This window comes from Nyctereutes procyonoides, unplaced genomic scaffold, assembly GCF_905146905.1.
Source record: "Nyctereutes procyonoides isolate TBG_1078 unplaced genomic scaffold, NYPRO_anot_genome, whole genome shotgun sequence".
Classification (NCBI taxonomy): domain Eukaryota; kingdom Metazoa; phylum Chordata; class Mammalia; order Carnivora; family Canidae; genus Nyctereutes; species Nyctereutes procyonoides.
In genome coordinates this window covers 13,919,323-13,935,037 of record NW_026575125.1, presented here as the reverse complement: position 1 = coordinate 13,935,037, position 15,715 = coordinate 13,919,323, and the positions used below count along the sequence as shown (strand labels likewise).

At 41.2% G+C, this 15,715-nt stretch overlaps 1 protein-coding gene across 4 annotated transcripts; it reads right to left on the bottom strand.

Moving 5' to 3' along the window:
* Window positions 1-559: 559 nt before the first annotated feature.
* Window positions 560-15,098, bottom strand: SCML1 (Scm polycomb group protein like 1). Of its 4 annotated transcripts, none has more exons than XM_055338507.1 (7): window positions 14,759-15,098; window positions 10,164-10,312; window positions 8,026-8,103; window positions 4,832-4,936; window positions 3,906-4,443; window positions 3,603-3,754; window positions 560-2,203 (listed from the first exon to the last, which is right to left on the bottom strand). In XM_055338507.1, exons 2-7 carry the CDS (start codon window positions 10,191-10,193, stop codon window positions 2,069-2,071), a joined length of 1,038 nt encoding a protein of 345 aa, XP_055194482.1. In that variant the 5' UTR covers window positions 10,194-10,312; window positions 14,759-15,098; the 3' UTR covers window positions 560-2,068. The 4 variants fall into 4 exon arrangements, with proteins under 4 accessions (XP_055194482.1, XP_055194483.1, XP_055194484.1 ...); XM_055338508.1 differs by lacking the exon at window positions 14,759-15,098 and adding an exon at window positions 14,540-14,590; XM_055338509.1 differs by lacking the exon at window positions 10,164-10,312.
* Between the last annotated feature and the right edge of the window lie 617 nt (window positions 15,099-15,715).

The window sequence follows — 15,715 nt, the reverse complement described above, 5'->3', positions numbered from 1 at the left end:
GCACTGTCGTCTCCAGTGAACCAGCAGCCATGTCTCCTGCTTCCGAGACATGCTGTAGGGGAGGGGGCAAGGGGTCACACTGAAGGCGATTCAACCTCAAAAGCCTGAGCCTCTAAGGCTTTTCCACCCTGTAAGCTGGGAGAGCTGAAAGCAGAAAGGCAGTATGGCTCCTGGCCCCCAGGAGTAAAAGGGCAGCCAGGTCCTGACAGCCAGATGTAGACACCCCCCCACCCCCCCACCCCCTGGGCAGGGGTGGTGACGGGATCTGTGGGGGCCATTGTCATTTTCTAGCACACTTGCATCATCAGTACCATTGCAAACCACAAGTTTTGAGCACAAAGCTCACTGATGGAACCCTGTACTGCTCCCCTGGGGTCTAGTTTAAGGCCCTACAAGAGATCAGCCCTTGCTGCTAGGGATCAGCCTAACTGTAGAATGAGGGCAAGTATTTGGACACAAAACCACACACTTAGTAAAGTGTTTCTTTATCAACTCTAATAAATTCGTACATTAATGTCATGCAGTGAAAGCAAAAAAAGTCAAAGTGGAGACTGTGACATTATTGTGGTTTTAAAACTTTATTAAATTTTAAAATCTGAAAATTGTAAAACACAGTATTCATACAAACACCTGAGGACTGTTCAACTGGGCACAGCATCTTCACACAAACAACTTGAGAGAAGATCAAGTTTAAAATAGAATCTTGTCTTAAAAAGAAATAAAAATAACATAGATGAACATAAAAAAAAGCACCTTTTAAATCACGTGCCCAGTAAATAATTGGTTTTGTTTATAATGTACATTTGGTTTTCAAAAAGGAAAATGTACATTTTTGCCCCTGGTGAACATTTTATTGGCATTTGTAACAAATGGCTAATACACTTAGCACCGATTCTTATAGCTTATAAACACTACATCAAATGTTATATAAGATAATAAATAATAAAACAGTAACAATGAACATGTTTCTCTTAAAAGTTCTAGTTTTTAAAATAAAGTCTAAAATGACATATCAGAACTAATGTATCTTCTAAAGTTTAGTAGGACAAATGGCTCAGAAAGCAAATGAAGTAGGAACATTGCACAAAACAGAGAACTTCCATGTATGGAAACCCTGAAGAGTCAGCTAAGAGGTACTAGTGATGGCAAATGATGTGAGTATTGTAAACAGAATAAAAACATCTCACTAAAAATAGATTATCTTTACCTCTGTGGAAGTACAAAGTGCTATTTTTAAATTCTAAAAGAAAAGATTTACTTATGTGTATACTTCATCTATAGAACAAAATATAAATATGGAACAGTATCCTTTTGAACACAATAAAGTATATATCTTTTAAGTATTTGGACACAGGCATCTTTACAGAGAGATGTGAGCAATGAATGCCTAGTGAAATGTCCAAGCTTAGGCAAAATATCTAAGTTTTAAAATAAGTACCACTTGCATAAAATAACCATTCTATCTGACAGTTTATCTAAAAACTGGTAATAATACTTCAAGAAAGGTTTATAAGGTTGCTTTTAATCTTAAGTAGGAATATAACATATACGGAAATAATAACAGGAAATTAATTTCTATGGCTTTCCCTTTTGGGAAACTGGTAGCTCATGAACGGAACCTTACAGTAACAAACATTTAGAAAGATGCTATCTATCTATAGTTGCATCTTTAAGTTTTCTTGTAAGAAAAACCCATGGATTTATTAGAGAACTTGTCAATCTCTAGTATTTTCTCTTTGGGATTCAGCTATTTTTGGTTCTATAAAGATGAACAAAAATTAGAGGTGTTTCTGTTTCCTGTATGAAGTACATTCGTCAACTATAAAATGAAAATAATAAAATGATATGAAAAACAAACTCCCAGTCTGAATATGCCAATAGTAACATGTTAAATGGCTTCTATAATAGTAGACCAGACTGTAATATAGATCTGCAATTCTGGATAGAACATATTTTTAGAGGAACCTTCTACACAGCAAAAACTTCTAAGGGCAAAAAAATGATTTTACACCAAGATGGCACTTGTCTCCCTGACTGAAATCCAAGCTAAACTTACACAAACATGTTTTTAATTGTTAAAGAATGTTTCTTCTTTAAGCTTATCAATGTAGTGGCACAACTTCACGGCTGTCCCTAGCTTCAGCCCCATGTGCTTTATCATCATGTCACTCTTGAGCAATAGCAGAGCCTTCCCATCAATGTCCTACAGACAGAAGGAAATGACAATTAATTAGTTAATGTGCTCATATTTTATCAGAATGGTCATTTCTTTATATACAAGAACATTCTGAGTATATACCTGCTTGTTGAAAACTAAAAAATATAGTTTGTACAGTGAAGCATGGTTCGACCATTTATAAATATACTTCGAATTTTAAGAAAACTTAACCTATCTTTTTTTAAAAAAATATTTGAGAGCGAGAGAAACAGAGACAGCGTGCGCATGCATGCATGCACGAAGTGGGAGGGGGGCAGAAGGACATGGAGAGTGAGAAGGGGGGCCTGACCTGGGACTTGTTCCCAGGACTCCCAGGACCCTGGGATCATGACCTGAAACAAAGGCGGACGCTTTACCAACTGAGCCACCAAGGTGCTCCTAACCTAAAATCTTAAAAATGTCCTAGGCATCAAACTGCCAATCTTTAAATACTGTGTGGAATAAAATACTGCATATCTATGACAGACTAAAAACTATGAATGATAGAAATGAGTTTCAGATGCCTATTAACTTTCTTAGAACAGTTTGGAATCTGAGGATGTCAGCATCCATACAAACTGTACATGTGCTATATGTTGCCTTGATGTTGAAAGCTAATAAATTAGTTGCCTGAAGCCAGTTAGATGCTAAAAACTAATTATTTTCTTGCCATATTGAAAAGGGTATATCAAATATATGGCCACTAATTTTATTAGAAAACACTATAAAACTATGACTTGATAGTCAAAAGGCACCCTCCTCAAATTCTTTACTAACTGATGTTGAAACATATTACTTGGTTTTCACAAGTTCTGGTTTAACAATAAAACTGTACTGTCTGAAAAGACCTGAAAAACTCCTTAGTACTGCCTTTGTCAGGCACCTTCTGCACTTTTTCTACTAAGTACAATGAAAATTAGAACTTAAAAAAAAATTAGCCCATGATGTTACTTTGCAAATGGCATGAGGGGATCAGCATCCTAAATAGTCAATAACCATATAAGGTTGACAGAACCGAGCCAAATAATCAGTTGCTGCATTCATTGGGCATCATATCAAGGAAGACACCTTGTCAGGTTGTTCCTATTTAAATCCAGCCTCTATTGGCTAAGGATCTAACTTTGGGCAAAGTGACCTTTCTCACATATGGAAAATCAGTTGATAGGGGTCCCCCCACACCATGTGTACAACTAACCAGTACCCAACTGAAGGGCCTGCACAGAGGTCATTCAAAAGCATTATGGCAGGCAGCCAGCCACTTGGCTGGCTCAGTCCTACACCATGCGACTCTTAATCTGGGGTGGTTGAGTTCAAGGCCTACTTTGGGTATAGAGATTACTTAAAAAAAAAAAAAAGAAAAGAAAAACGCATTATGGCAGGAAAACCAGATCAAAATATACATTACATGTTGCCTGAAAAGATCAGCGATGGGGTTGAGTGTCTGAGGATCTCTGTGTTTCAGAAACTCGATCACTTCATCTACGGACCAGGTTGAAGGGTCATCAGGGAAGCCTCGTTTCAGGAAACCTGGGTTAGCTCGAATTGGTGAACTTGTAGCTTCAATGGGGAGAAAAAGACAAATCAAACTTGACCTGACCATTATCCTGAAAGAAGAGATGTTATGTAGGGAGAAATGACCTTGCATCAAGGATGTTGAAGATTATAGGTTAAATAGTGCTACCTGTAATATCTGTCATTTCACACTCACCAAAGTTGGGTGGGATACAATGAGATGAGGCAGCATGGTTGAGGCTCTGCTTTTCCATTAAAGTTGGATAAGCCATCATCTCAGGGTTATGTACCAGACTGGGTTCACCTTGTGCCATCATGGCACCAGGTGCTGCTGTGGAAGCACGAGTAGGTGAGAACATGCTGCTGCTATGGGCCCCAGGGCTATGATAGCAGGGCATGGAAGAGGAGCCCTGCACTGGCTCTTTAGATGAGAAATATGGCTGAAATGAATGTGAAGAATAGATGGTAGTAGGTGGCGGACTCTGGCTCAGATTTGGCTCCTGCTCCTGGAGGAATGACTCTCGATCCTGTTCTGGGGACCCCACCTCTGAACGATAAGGTGATCCTATAATATTGGGTGGGGAACCACTTGTGGGCCTTTCTACTGGCATAGTTGGGCTATAACTTTCAGGGTAAGAGAATGAAGAAGGAGGCTCCTTTTTTCTCATTTTCTGGAATTTGATCTTTCTGGAAAGCAGGTAACTATAATTTTTGTAGGCATATCCAAGTGGCTTCTGAAATGACACAAACCCAGCATAAACCAACTGTCAGTGAGTAAAAAAGGAAGTAGTAAATGTAAATTTATTTTTCATATAACACTGTTTTATATTACTAAATATTAATGCTCTACTTTGATTATATGATTTTTTGTTCTTCCTCAACCATACACTTTAACTGAATTTTATATATTGTGGTTTTAAACGTAAAAATATTGTCATACATTTCTCAAACTTAAACTTTAGCATTTTCCCAACAAGTTTTAGTCTCCCATCTGCTGCTACAGCAAGAATCAACTGGCATTGCTAATCACTTAGTTAATAGTTCCTTCTCATTTCTAACTCATTGGCATCTTTAGAAATGAGGGGTCTACTACAGTTGTGAAAATATTTTTATAACACTCACGCGATTTTGCCACAATGCTTTTGCACGAAAACGGTGGATTTTTGAAACTTTTCCATGAATGACATCAAATTTCTTATCCAGGTTTTGAATAGCATCATAGATGACCTATTATAATACAAGCTATTAATAGTTTCTATTTCAAAAGTAACACAACAAAGCAGCCCAATTTTGACTGCCAGAAACAAAGAAAAGTTCTCAAGCTGTCAGAACCAGATCTCTGGTTTTGGTGATGCCAAGCCGAGCCAGCTGAGATAGGAGCCCCAGCCTCCTACTCAACTACTCCATGCCATACAGGCATTTAATGAAGCTCTAAACCAGAAAGTAAACGTCCCATCAATCTTAAAGCCACCACATTTATGATGGAGTCCTTTTAGATCAACCAAAGAGCTATTTTAGGAAAGAAAACTTCAAATCTGCTAAAAGGCCAAAGAACCTCTTTCCATCTAATCATGGTGTGAATTCACAGGCAATGAGCATTCCACTCTGTAAAGAACAGTGAGCCAAATATAACAGATGTGACTTTTGACTTCAAAGTATTTTGAAATCAGGCAATCAACAACCTTACAAAACCTTCCAGGACATGTCCCCTCGCAGCCAACCAGGTATGTGACTAATAAAACCCGAGAATTCTTCAAATACTCAGAAATTTCAAAATACTCAGAAAAAAATACTTACACAGGAGGCCAGAACCATTTCCTCATTCATTCATTCATTCATTCATTCATTCAAATAAATAAACATGTACCGAGGGCCTACTTCCTATCAGAATGGCTTTGCTAGGTGCCGGGACTATGGACAGAAAAGGAAAAAAAAGGAAACAAGACAACCAACAGATCCTGCCCTAAGGAGCTCCCCGTGTTAGCTGGGGAGAAATTTCAATAAAGTGATGGGCAGCCAGGAGCCATGGTTTTCAGAGTGTGGTCTCAGACCAGTAGCACGAGTCACCCACTGGCTTGTCGGAAACACATGAGCTCCTGCCCTCCACTTACTGAATTGGGGAACTCTGAGTGGGGGCAGCTGTCTGCCCTCCAGGTGGTTCTGATGCATGATCAAGCGAGACCCTCCAGCCGACAGCACTGAGGTGAACAGTGCAGGCTCTCGGGGAACACACGGGTGCAAAGACCAGAGTTCTGCTGCTTCTCAGCTGTGTGACCTTGGGCGCGTTCCTTAACTTCTCTGTGCTTCAATTTCCTCATGTAGAGAATCGAGATGAGAAATCTCTCCCCCAGTTCCCTTGAGGACAACGTGAGGCGCAGTGGTATGGTTATTAATATTAACGTCATGACAAGAGTACTACACAACCCCTGGTCCAGTAATGCTCAATCATCCAGTAATATTCCTATATGCCTCTGATGGCTCTGACACAGGCAGGAATGGGAGGCTAAGTGTGCGTAGAAGAGCAAGACCTAAGCCAGGCTGGCAGTGGTGGCAGGCTTTTCAATGAAGACATCTACACTGAGGATTAAGACAAGATGGTGTTCACTAGGTAAAGACGCAGGGAAGGGCAGAGAAGGCAGAAGGACAGTAGATTCAAAATTACCCAAACAGAGAGAACACCGGAAGTCAGATGTTTAGCCGGTGAACATAAATAATGTTCAAAGAGCTGGATTTTTTCTTTTTTTTTAATATTTATTTATTTATTTATGATAGCCAGAGAGAGAGAGAGAGAGAGAGAGAGAGGGGGGGGGCAGGCAGGCAGAGACACAGGCAGAGGGAGAAGCAGGCTCCATGCACCGGGAGCCCGACGTGGGACTCGATCCCGGGTCTCCAGGATGGCACCCCGGGGCCAAAGGCAGGCGCCAAACCGCTGCGCCACCCAGGGATCCCGAAAGAGCTGTATTTTTAAGGGAAGGAGAGAGAATGCACGACAGGAAGAGAGATGGGAGGCCCAAAGAGGAGGCGGCCTTAAGCTGTGGAGGGTAGGCAGAGCAATGGAGCCAGAGGCGGAAGGTGCAGGAGCGGGCCACTCACAAACGGAGGTGTCCCAGCCCACGGAAGAGGCTCAGAGGCGGAGCAGTGCCAGCTAACTTAGCCTTAGAGAGGGAGAGGCCCGAAGGCCAGATCCCAGGCCAGTGGCTGGCTGTAGGGCCAGGAATCAGGACATGGAGGGATTTGAGCCTCACTCCCCACCTCTCCTGAAATAAGCAGCGAGGGCTGGGCTGTCTGGAGCTTGAGGGGGACAGACAGGGAGCTACCTCGAGCCCTGTGGACAGGCCACAGGGCAGTGGACGGGTCCCAGCAGGGCCCCCTCTGTTTCCCAGCCTGTATAGGGCTGGGGTCTCCCTAAAGAGAACTCTGGGCAAGGACAGAAAAAGAAAAGCTGGAAGTGTGCAGCAACAGGTCTAGCCCGCTGAGGACAGGGGCTGAAGAAAGGAGAGAACTCACATACTGGAAGAAATGGGGAGGCTCCCTGCTGATCCGTTTCAGGGCTGTGACTTAGGGCCCCCAGCATCTCTCCTCCCCCACGCTCTAGCCCACCACATCTCACACAGTCGCTCAGAGAGAAGGCCCTGGCGGAGCCGTCCCAGCCAGGGGCGTCGTGGATGCTCACGGGAGGCAGGCCGGAGAGGGCCCTGCCTGAAATCAGAACCGTCCCCCCCACTCTGGACATCCTTCCCCAAAGACTTGACGTGTTCCTTCGAAGCTATCCACTTCTGTTCTCAATAAGAGTGATAAAGACTCACCAAAAGATTCTGGACTTAGGCACGGTAGCTCATTTTAACTAACAAACTTTGGATCTTAACATCTATTTTTTAAAAAATAAACTTTCACTACCTCTAGAGGATGCAGCTACCAAATCCTTGAAAAAAAACAATGGTGAGCTGCCATTTTTTTTTTGACTGCGGTATCTCAGCAATGCATTTAGGCAGCACATACTAAATTTTATCCATATCAGGCAATTTCCTTTAAAGATTTTGTAGGGGAAATTAATTCAATATTGCACAACATGACATACATTTTTTTCAGTTAAAGGCTTTTAAAACAAAGCTACCAGATGTACATACTGGTATTTCAAGATTTTCACCTGGAGATGCTATTCTAACCAGAAATTGTTAAAAATCATCACAATGAAGGGATAATCATAATGAATTTGATACAGCAAAATTTCAATTCATTGTATGCTTTATATGAGATAACCGGGATTTTAACATAGTATTTCAGAAATCTACATTTGAGAGACAGAACTTCTGTACCTGACAGTGAGTAAGGACATCCAGCACTGTTTTTTGCTGCTCTTCGTTGTAGGAGGTCTCAGACATAACGTTTTCCTGCTAATATTTTAAAAGTTAAATAGTTAATGCTTTACTTTTGTAAGAGCTAATTTGAATCCTAGGAGGAAAAAACACTTTACATTTATTTATTTAAATTTTTATTTTTCACCAACTTTTCAAAGGGGTTCAGAAATCTTAACCTAAAGCAGAGACAAGGGATCCCTGGGTGGCTCAGCGGTTGAACGGCTGCCTTCGGATCAGGGCATGATCCCAGAGTTCTGGGATCAAGTCCCACATCGGGCTCCCCATGGGGAGCCTGCTTCTCCCTCTGCCTGTGTCACTGCCTCTCTCTGTGTCTCTCAGGAATAAATAAATAAAATCTTAGAAAAAAAGTAGCGACAGAATAAAATAAAACCACACATTAATATGAGAATGAAAATGATAACTGCTGATTAAGAGAGGAAATAGGAATTTATTTTATCAGAAGGACCTAGGTTTTGAGTTTTGTACTGAAAAGGAGTATAAATTGCCCTGAACTTCCTACAACATAAAGAAAAGGGAGGTAAAATGGATAAGTGCTCACTGTCTAATGAAAGGAAGCAAATAAATTCAGTGGAGGCCAATATTTTTTGTGTGAATTTAGAGGAACTCTATAGTATATGAAGAATTTAGACTTTTTTCTTTAAAATGGTTAAGTGTTAATATATTTGGCAAATGGCAATTAACATTACTTACATTATTGATATATGCAGTGTTTGGTTCATATGCATAAAGAACAGTATTATCATCATCATAAGCAGGTATTCGTGTTCTTATCTAAGGAAGATGTATTAACAAATTAAAAGGAAAGATGAAAGACAGAACTGAAAGAGAAACTGAGGACTTCAATTTCACTTTTAAGAAGCTTCAAAAGCCTATTGGGGATATTAAAGGACCTTCGTCCATTGTAAATACTACTACATGAGAAGGTGTACTTGAAAAATTGTCTTCTCATTATCTTAACTACACTTAAGATATAATCTTCCATTGAGGTTATTAACCTCTTGAGTACCTCAGGGTAGAAAGACTAATCTAGTAACCTGACACCAGAACTGCTATAAAAGCAAGTTATTTCTAACCATGAACAAAGAACTGTGTGTGTGTGTGTGTGTGTGAGATAGAGAGAGAGAGAGAGAAAAAAAAAGCAGAGAGAGAGAGAAAGAGAGAAAAGCAAGTTATTTCTAACCATGAACAGAGAACAGGGTGTGTGTGTGTGTGTGTGTGTGTGTGTGTTACAAAACTTTTGATTTTTAAATAATCCAACAGTGCCACTCTGTGGACAAAATAGGAAACATTTAAGCACCCATTTTTCCTGATAAATTAATCTCTATCACCTTAAAACATTTTTTTGGAATAGGATAGGGTATAAATAAATACACAATAAATAACCTGAAATATTACATTTCATTTATTAATAGCATTCTAAGAATGAATTATAAACTATATGAATAATGTTAAAATAAAGACAGATAGAAGCTATATAGTCTTTGTTTCAAAAAACATAACCAAAGTAATATGGAATGGGCTATAGATTAGTTCTTATAAAAATATACTGTATATAGCCTTATGCTTTTCAAACTGCTCCCACATATTTATGTCAGAAAGAAATTCTCAGTAACATTAACTCCAAAGATGAAAAGATACTGGGGCTGATAGAAGTTATGAGAATTGCCAATAGTGTTTAGGTAGCATTAATACCCACATCCTTATTTAAGTAAAGAAATGCTTTTTCTGTTAAGCCGAATTATATACAGTTTAGTAATCTATATTTTCACTCACTTTCAGGAATCAGAAAAAATATTAGGATGTGACAGAATTGTACTATAGCCCAACCATTTTGAAAGATTGGCAGATTTTCATAAATTTACATTAACTCTATGAACTAGCAATTCAACTCCTGAGAGAAATGCTAGTATCTGTTCACAAAAACTTATATATGAACGTTTTTTGAAGCTTTATAGATCACTGTCAAAACTTATGAACTTGTTATTTCTGCATTTCATTGAATTAAATTAAATTTAGAAAAGAAACACAGCACAATGAAAAGAACAAAGACAGATTTTTCAATCTGAAATACAAACCACATCAGCTTCACTGGAGCCGCTAGACATCTTTTTTGTGCAACAGCAGCACTCCACTTCCTCTGAGTTGGGCCTATTTATATTTAAGCTTGCTGGAGGACTTATTTGTGAAACTGCCTGGTCACCCAGGGCAGGTAAACCACCTACTCCTGAAAAGCAACACATAAAAAAGTTACCTCACATATTAATAGGAATATGTTCTCCAAATGCCAACTCAAAGTGAATTGGAGTACTGGCTGAATTTTAGAAAATGACAAAACAATAATACTTCCATTAGTGATTTAGAATAAACCTTTATTCAGGGATGCCTCGGTGGCTCAGTCAGTTGAGCATCTGACTTGGTTTCAGCTCAGGTCACCATCTCAGGGTCATGGGATCAAGCCCTATGTCTTCTTGGGTTTATCTCCCTCTGCCCCTCCCCTGCTCATGCTATTTCTCTCTCTCTCTCTCTCTCTCAGATAAATAAATCTTTTTTAAAAAAGATTCTTTCTCCCTCTCCTTCTGCTCCTTCCCAATTACATGCTCTCTCTACTTCCAAACAAAAAGAAAAACAAAGAACACCCCCCCCAAAAAAACCCTTCCAATTTGAGGTGTAGCTTTAAACTGGTTGTTTTATTCTGGTTTTAAGACTAATAATAATTAAACTGTTGTGTTTTATACAAAGGAAGCCTACACAGCAATGAGAATGAACCAACTATTGCTACACACGAGGATGAATCTCACAATCATAAAGAAGTGAGTAAAAGACACAAAAGAGGGAACACAGTGTGCAAGTCAGTTGATCCAAAGCTCAAAACAGGCTAAAGTAATCAATGATGGGAGAAGTCTTTCCAAACAAATACCTTTAGAAATACTATAGTCACTTTAACAATGTCCTCATTTCCTATCTTGCTGATAGGCCATCATTTATGTAAGCAGTCCCCAATTTACAGATCTGACAAAGAACACTGCAGAGTAGTCTTGTACCTCTACTTGAACTCTTCAGGAATGAGAATACTGAACTCAAATTTCCCAACTCTAATAGTGTTTCCTATAATCTCATCATACTTCCAACATTTTTTTTATTTTATAGATGTAATTTTTCATCAAATATGTTTCACTATAGAAAATTTAGAATATACCACAGGGTACAGATATATTAATACCTGTAAAATACAGATATTACAGCCGACTCTGTGCCGGGCAATGATCTAAGCACTTGATGTGTGTTACCTCATTAAATATTCCTGATAATAACCCTATGTGGCATGCTCTATTGTTACCCCCATTTTTCTTAAGAGAAAGTTGAGGCTAAGTGAGTTTAAATAATTTATGCGGGTCTCATAGCTAGTAAGTGGTGCAGTCTGGCTCCAGAGTCTATGGGCTTGACTTATTCATTATTAAAATCATCTGGAATCCCTTCTCTGACAACAACAAAATCCAAACTCCTACTATGGCTTACAAGATCCTCACACAGGAGCCTCCACATCCCTCAAGTGAGATCACCTCTTACCATTTGTCCCCTTGCTCTAAACCTAAAATATTTACTATCGGCCTTTTATAGACAACTTACACCACCACCGTTTAGACTCTTAAAATCAGACAATTCCCTACTGGATTAATGACACTGCAACTAAAACTTGGCTGTAGTTAGACACAGATGCAACATTCATTGAGTCCACCACTAGAATCCAGACATTTCTACCTCTGTGGTACATTTACAAATCACCAATCTTGCACTCTTTGAACCTCTCACTCTCATGACCTCTACCCACAATACCCTGCTGGTTCTCACCTAGAAGAACCTATTCAACTTCAAAGCTCAACTCAAGTTCTATCTCCACAAAGGAAAGGTGCTAAGTCATCCCATCTGGAAGTGGACACTGCTTTCCCCAAAGTACCAGAAAGCTCACACAATAATGCTTTTGAGGTAATTGTTACACAAAGGGAAACACCAAATAGCATAAAGACCTCAGGCTTGGGTCAGAATACCTGGGCTTTAGGTCCCAGCTCCTCCACTTACTGGCTGTTTGCTCTGTGCTTTTTTTTTTTTTTTTTAAATCTGTAATATGGGGATCCCTGGATGGCGCAGCGGTTTAGCGCCTGCCTTTGGCCCAGGGCGCGATCCCAGAGACCCGGGATCGAATCCCACGTCGGGCTCCCGGTGCATGGAGCCTGCTTCTCCCTCTGCCCCTCTCTCTCTCTCTCTCTCTCTCTCTCTGTGACTATCATAAATAAATAAAAATTTAAAAATAGTTCTTTAAAAAAATCTGTAATATGGGGATAATAGTACAGACCTCACATGAAGTTATGAGGATTACATTAATTAATACAGTGTCAAGTGCTTAAAAGCATGGCTGGCATAGCAAAGGCACCCACTGTTCACTACCGTTATTTCATCATTTGGGTATTCATAACATCCTCCCAATAGAACTATTTGTCATGGAGCACATGGACAATAAATATTCAGGGTCATAATTTAATTTTCATTCACACTGCCCCTGTACACTGTAGCTATAACAACTATTTCTCTTTTTTTTCCAAGATTTTATTTATTCATTTGAGAAAGAGAGGGAGAAGCAGATTCCCCTCTGAGCAGGGAGCCAGACCTGGGGCTTGATCCCAGGACCTGAGCAAGCGTAAGGCAGATGCCCCTCAACCATTTTTGTAAACAAATTTTATTTTATTATTACTTTTTAAAGATTTTATTTATTCATGAGACACACAGAGAGTGGCAGATATATAGAGGGAGAATCAGGCTCCTCGCAGGGAGCCACATGTGGGACTCAATCCCAGGACCCCAGGATCACAACCTGAGCCAAAGGCACTCAACCACCCAGGTGCCCCTGTAAACAAATTTTAAATACCAGAACATAATGCAAAGAACTGGGCTTTAAAAAATACTTGAATCCAAATTCAAACTGCAAAATTTGCTATTTTGCTCCAAGCAGGTATTTAACCTCTCTGTGCCTCAATTTCTTAACTCATTAAGTTAGAATAATATCTACTTCACAGGAATATGTAAGACTAAATGACATAGTTAAGCACAGAGTATCATGTCTGGTTCACAGCAGGCACAGCATCAATTTTAGTTCCTTTCCATTCTTTACATAAGATAGTTTCTGCAAAGCTTTCTTAGAGCCCAATCATGCCTGGATTATGCAAAATTAATTAATATAATTCATTAAACTCAAAATCTTGCAAAACGAGTTTACTTAAAATGAAGCTCATTTATATTTTATGATAGAAAACCTAAACTCTTGATAATGAACGTAAGAACAAGAAACCATCTAGTTTTTAAAAAGACGTTTTTTAGACATTAAAGGCATTTATCAAAAGTCATTTGAATATTCTGCTTCCAAAGTTGCAAAGCATTCACTTGCCATCAATTGATCGAAAATATGAAGGATGAAAACAGCGTTTTTCACCAGAAAACCACTGCAAAATATACACAGCAAAAACAGGGCAAACGACAACACCCAATTAAAAAAATAAATCCTGTGTCAATACACTGGAACATTTTATAAAAATCCTGTCCAAACTCTCAAAACGAGCCTTTCCTGTGTCCATATCAAACTTAAGCGACCCCAAAGTTGCCAGACGTAAGATAAAGCTGCGCAGACTGTATCCCAACGCCCGGCACTGAATTGAGCCCATGCCCTGTTTTTTTTTTTTTTTTTCATGCCCTGTTTTTATAAAACACCGTGCAGAAAAGCTGCTTATAATATCACGATTTGTTAACATTAAGTAGTTTAAAACCCTAAAACAGTCCGAATTTGGGGAGGGCCAGGTAGAGGAAGGAAGCGATCTTTAACCAAGTTACCAAACGATCGTGCTCAACTCACGTCTTTATTTTCTTTCGCCTCGTATACGTATTTACAATAAACCAGTAAGAATGAACAATCACTGATCAAACGAGGTTACCAACAAAGCCTCAAAAATCAACGTTTCAATCTCCAAAACATTTTTTACCGAATCAGCTCTCTAGTTCACCAATTCTTTTTTTAAAGATTTATTTATTCGTGACGGGCCGAGACCCAGGCAGCGGGAGAAGCGGGCTCGCTGCAGGGAGCCCGACGCGGGACTCCATCCCGGAACCCCGGGATCACGCCCTGAGCCGAACCCCCGAGCCACCGAGGCGTTCCAGTTCATTAAATTCTTTCAACTCAAAATTCTATATAAAGTTTGTCTGGGTAGTTTCTCGCCCCACCCCACCCCCCGCCTCCGCTGAGGAAAAGAAAGAACGAGAGAGGATCTACTTGTCTCAGAAAGTCAGCACAGCACTCAAAAAATGGCCAAATCTCCAAAGCTCCTAGGCGCCGGCTTCCCGGGACAGGCGGCGGAAACCACCCTGAACCACCCCTCAGAGCGCTACCGAAATTAAAGCGTAGACTCACGCTTTCCGAAGAGCGAGTCCTTTCACTTCGCTTGAGGCAAGTCCGGTCCCGCCCCGCCCCCCACGCCGCCCCGCCCCCACCCGGCCCGCTCCCCACGCCGCCCCGCCCCCCCACGCCGCCCCGGAGCTCCCCAACCGTTAAGCCGAATCGTATTTCAACGGATTTTCGCGCACACCGAGACAAGAAAGTTCAAGGGCAGGGGCAGTGCCGCTAACAGACCTGTTCCTGCATCATGGCCTGACACACCAGCCTCCGGAGAGGACGCAACACCAGTAGACGAATCCAGCCTTCTGGAGCGACAACGGCCAAAAACCGTTACCTCTACCACAGATTCAAAAGCTATCCTCCTACCGGAAGTCGGGTTCTGTCACGCGATGCCTCCACCTCGAAGACACCGGAAGTTCCGAAACTATCGCGCGCACCAGGGAGCACGCGGCACTCAGGTTCCAATACGCGCGGCTCTTAACCAATCCCGCGGGCGCCTGCGCAATGGTTGGGGAGTGGGACGTTGCTAGGGAGATAGCCGAGGGGAGGGGCTTTGCTTCCTACCCCGCGACCGGCAGTGCCCACCTCGGTAGCTGGGCGTTCGTTCTGATTTCCGTTCGCAAAAGCTGGTGGGATTGAGACCCGGCGCTAGACCATGTGCGCGAGCTTCCAAGGCTGAGAGGCGCTTCTGCGGCTGCGCGGGGACGCCAGCGCATGCGCGCGTGATTCTTCCAGCGCTGAAGACGCTTTGTGGAGAAAGCCGAGTGAGGCTGGTGGGCACGTGGCCTCACTACTGTCATTGGTTGGTTTTTTTGAAAAAAAAATTTTTTTAAATGTAATTTTGTCCCTACCTTCCCGCCACAGATGTCAACTCTTGGCTCTATCCTAGGTGTTCACGTCATTGCTGGAATTTGAAGGAGGAAAGGGGATGGGGCCTTAGTTGTGGAGGTTTGGTACAAGCGGGGAAAGTTATTTTATTTTATTTTTTTAAGATTTTATTTGCCTATTCATTAGAGACACACACAGAGAGACAGAGGCAGAGACGCAGGCAGAGACAGAAGCAGGTTCCATGCAGGGAGCCGGACATGGGACTCGATCCCAGGTCTCCATGATCACGCCCTGGGCCGAAGGCAGGTGCTAAACCGCTGGGCCACTGGGGCTGCCCCGGGGAAAGTTATTTTTAAAAGTTGT

Coding starts and splice junctions, on each gene's coding strand:
- SCML1 (XM_055338506.1), bottom strand. CDS start 10,328: ATGTGTTGCTTTTCAGGAGTAGGTGGTTTACCTGCCCTGGGTGACCAG. Junction 8,104..10,163: donor GCTCCAGTGAAGCTGATGTG/GTTTGTATTTCA, acceptor TTAAAATATTAG/CAGGAAAACGTTATGTCTGA. Junction 4,444..4,831: donor AAGCATTGTGGCAAAATCGC/GTGAGTGTTATA, acceptor GTGTCATTTCAG/AAGCCACTTGGATATGCCTA.